General features: G+C 34.8%; 1 protein-coding gene across 1 annotated transcript; it reads right to left on the bottom strand.

Moving 5' to 3' along the window:
• Window positions 1–313: 313 nt before the first annotated feature.
• On the bottom strand, window positions 314–3,662 carry LOC100500074 (uncharacterized). The gene is given in 7 exon segments (NM_001249517.1): window positions 314–466; window positions 820–944; window positions 1,156–1,271; window positions 1,444–1,558; window positions 2,959–3,018; window positions 3,129–3,198; window positions 3,543–3,662. Coding segments are annotated over 7 exon segments (687 nt in total). The 5' UTR covers window positions 3,620–3,662; the 3' UTR covers window positions 314–342.
• Window positions 3,663–3,961: the final 299 nt, after the last annotated feature.

Below are 3,961 nucleotides of genomic sequence, written 5' to 3'. Positions count from 1 at the left end.
TGGGTTAATAATGGAAGGGACATGGATTAACGAGATATCCAACGGGGTTTCAAAAAAGAGAAAGTGTTTGCAACCTATCAATCCCAGATGTATGGGGTTAACGATGTCTCTAATTTTCTGAATAAACCAAATTTCTAATGAATTGCAGCCAACATTCTACCGCAAGAAAGCGTGTTAAATTAATTAAATCAAACTGGTAAGAAAAAGAAACTAAAATTGATAAAAACATTTATGGAATTTAAAGAAACAGCATTGCAGCTGCCAAAAAAGCAGATGACCCTGGATCAAAACTCTAGCCAGAAAATAGTTAAGCAGGATTCGATCAGTATGTAATGAGCTTTCTCACACTGAAGGTCTCTGACATACAGAAAACAGTTGCCAGCTTATAAAAGCCATCACCAGGGATGTGAAGAGCTCAAAACCGACCACTTTGGGAAAGTGCCACCCCAATCCACGCCTCAGATAGCTGCAGAAGACACAGTTCATCAAACACTAAACTACAGCAAATGACATAAAAAGTTCATGTTATGGCTGACTAAATAATTACTACCATCTAGCTAAGTAACATATCTAATACGTCTACCGACACCATATGAACGGCCATCTTATCCTAATGGACCATTTGTACAGGGAGACTAAAAGGAAAAATATGATAGCAACAGTCTATGAAAAAGGTAGGCTCAAGAAATATTTTATGCATGGTCCTCAATTCAAAGACTTGAATAGCATAGGAAAAAAATCATAGAAAAAATTAATTTGAGCATGAAATTACACATTTACATATCATCATAACAATAATTGTAATGAGCCAGGAAAGACCTTGTGATAGATGGCATGGTTGCTACAATCCCTGCACTCAAATATATAATAGGGATGAGGGTCTTGGGTTTATTTTTTCGAAGCCACATCAAAGATCCAAGTGCAGCAAGGGATATGCTCAACACCTGTGCAGATGCAAGTGCAGAAATCTTTTAAATTACAGATAATACATATACTACAAACTGCACATGAATTGAAATGTGTTTTCATTTTTCAATTATAGCACATACCAACATAGAATTAAAAGAAGTTCCAAATTCCAGGAGAATATTATTGACCAAATGTATTTCAATCTTAGAATGAAAAACAAAAGACTCTTAACATGAAAGAACATACCAAATTTGCATTAGCCTCAAGGCCCTGAAGAATGTAATCCCAAGTAAATTCTAATCCTCTGGCACCAACCCAAAGTGGAGCCAACCGATGCAGCACAGAGTCAGCAAATGCCCAGCCTGTCACAAGAAAAGTGTCAACAAGACCCAGATGAAGATCAGAGAAGCAAAGTAACAGACAAGAGACATCAGGGGCTGGCCCTAGAAGGAGAATATCACTTCAAGATATACCAAATCGAGACATAAATATTAAAAAAAAATGAACAAAATGATATTAGCCTGTGAGACATACCAAGTCCAACTGCTTGAAATTTATGATTCTGAGAGATGTTCCTGTGAGTCAACTGGGTCAAGGCAAAATAAAGCCCAGCAACATCTATAAAACCTATTAACGCCTTCAAAAACTCCTGAAGAATAAAGCCATTTGTTATCATTCAAGACAATAAGCGTAATAACAAGAACTATAAATAGCCATTGAGAACATCCAAGGGCATTGTATTATAAATTCACAGCCATCTATTGTTAATTTGTTATGTGTCTAATTTTTTATCGTCTAATACAGAAGAAGACCTCTGTAATTCCTCAAAACATAAGCAACACAACAGAAATGAAAAGAAAGGATGGCAACAATAAGGGGGAATGCTCATTCCTTTCCATTCACACTCCAATTCTCATCTTGATATAGGAAAAATCCATTGTAATAAACATGAACTTATTTCTTCTGATAACTCAGTCTGAATATTAAAAACACCTGCCCAGTTCTCATTTTTGCATACCATTCTCTTTCTTTATCAATATATGCAACTGTAACCTGTACCCTCCATGTTCATGTATGTACATAGTTCAACACATGGAATGCACAGCCAATTCACTATCACTAACTCCATCTCAACGGAGAAAACACAAAGTAGTATATTGGTGGAAGGAGTGTCAGCAATCAAAAAACAAAGAAATAGACGACAGAATCCAAACATAATACTGAGAGTTGATTTATTTATTTAATTTTTACAGAAACACAGTTTGTTTATAAAATTTGGCTGTTCTAGCAAGTAATGGGCAACTTCCAATGGCACATAAGAGATCAAACTTCACTGTCTCAACTCTCAACAGTCCACCTTAGAATTTAAGATAAAACTATGAACTGAGCAAAAGTTGACATAAAAATAGTTCTGTTAGGTAGGAAACACAGATACAGGATATAGAAAATTTTTAAAAATCACAGGATACGACACAGCTATAATAAACATATAAAATTAATATGAAATGACCGTAAAATAAAGATCTTAAATTACAAGAGAGAATTCATGTTTTAGAAGTGAACATAGTCATCGTAGATGCTAAGATTTATGGTATTTCAATTTGTATCGGTGAAAAAGTTAAAAGGAAAAGTAAAAATACCCCCCCCCCCCCCCCCCCCATAAAAAATACAATTAAAAGTATTCTAAATTTTCATTCAGTGTTCAACATGAATATTATCCAACACAACTACTATATTTAGAGTCAGTTTGGATAAGGCTAAAAGTCCTTTTGACAGATTTTGAGAGCTTCTATACTGGGAAAAGCTCTATATTTCCAGTAGAGAAGCTCTCAAAAACACTTATACCTTGTATTGAAACAGGCCCTTGGAAGTTTTCTGCTTCTTAGCATGCTAACCATTTGCAATAGCTTTCAGCAATGGAATAAAAACTTTGGCTATAAATATGGAGGTCTTCCTTTAAGGCTTAAAACTTAAATTGTTATATAGCATCCCTCCATAAACAGTATACACATCAATTCAAACATATACATAAGTAATTCAAAGACATACCTGATACGGATCAAAGCTATCGCTCTCTGATACCTTGAGAAAAGTAGCTAGACAAATAAGCTGCCACAGTATCAGACCAAAAAAAAAAAAAAAAAGAATGAGATTGTTCATTGTTATCTATCTTTGTACAACTACACAACAATAGTAGAGAATTCAGTATATTCACCAACCTTCACTAATGCCGTTGCAAGATAAACAACAGCGGCTTTGATAGAGGTGCCGAGTGTATCATACTCAGATCTGCATATTGAAACTTATTACTATACTAACATAAGAAACCACGTACGAGACCTAGCTTTTCGAGCACGCAGAAAAAAAGGGAGGGAAATTCCAAAATTCATCACAAACACAAGATTTATAGTTCATCGATATACTGGACAGACTTCACGATAAGCTATTGATTACAGGTATTCGTTGAAAGAACATTACATCAAGCAATTTCTCGGCTATAAGTAACAATTGAAGCAGGCGAAGTTGCGAGAGCATAAAATTAATAAGGGAAAGGCTAATTGTTTAAGCAATTGAAAGAAACAGGTATAGATCTGATGTGCAAATTGTGAAGAAAAAGGGAAAGAGAGAGTTACAAGGGCGTGGCAGAATAGTAGACGGCGTGGGGGCCGAAGGTGAGAATCGCGCAATTGAAGAAATGAAAGACCGTCATCTCTCGCAGATCCAGATGAAATCAGAAGAAAACACTCCACAGGCTCACTTCTCCTCAATCCACTCCTGTTAGTAAGTATATTGCTGCTTTTGATTGTTTTAACTTTTAATTTTCATATTAATTATTTTTTCTTTTTATTAATAACTTTTACTTCCTAAGAGAAAGGATGTTCTCTCCCAAGTTGGAGAAATGCTCGGTCTAAGAACATCTTTTTGGACGAAATACAAATGTTTTAAATATAGGATCCATAATCGAAGAGGTGAAAGCATTTCTTAATGATTTATTAGTTTATTACTAATTAAATTTATATTTCAATATTGTGTAATATTTTAATTAATTGAA

Source organism: Glycine max, chromosome 6 (genome assembly GCF_000004515.6).
Source record: "Glycine max cultivar Williams 82 chromosome 6, Glycine_max_v4.0, whole genome shotgun sequence".
NCBI classification, from domain to species: domain Eukaryota; kingdom Viridiplantae; phylum Streptophyta; class Magnoliopsida; order Fabales; family Fabaceae; genus Glycine; species Glycine max.
Note: the sequence above shows the minus strand (reverse complement) of the source record. Positions and strands in the feature narration are given on the sequence as shown.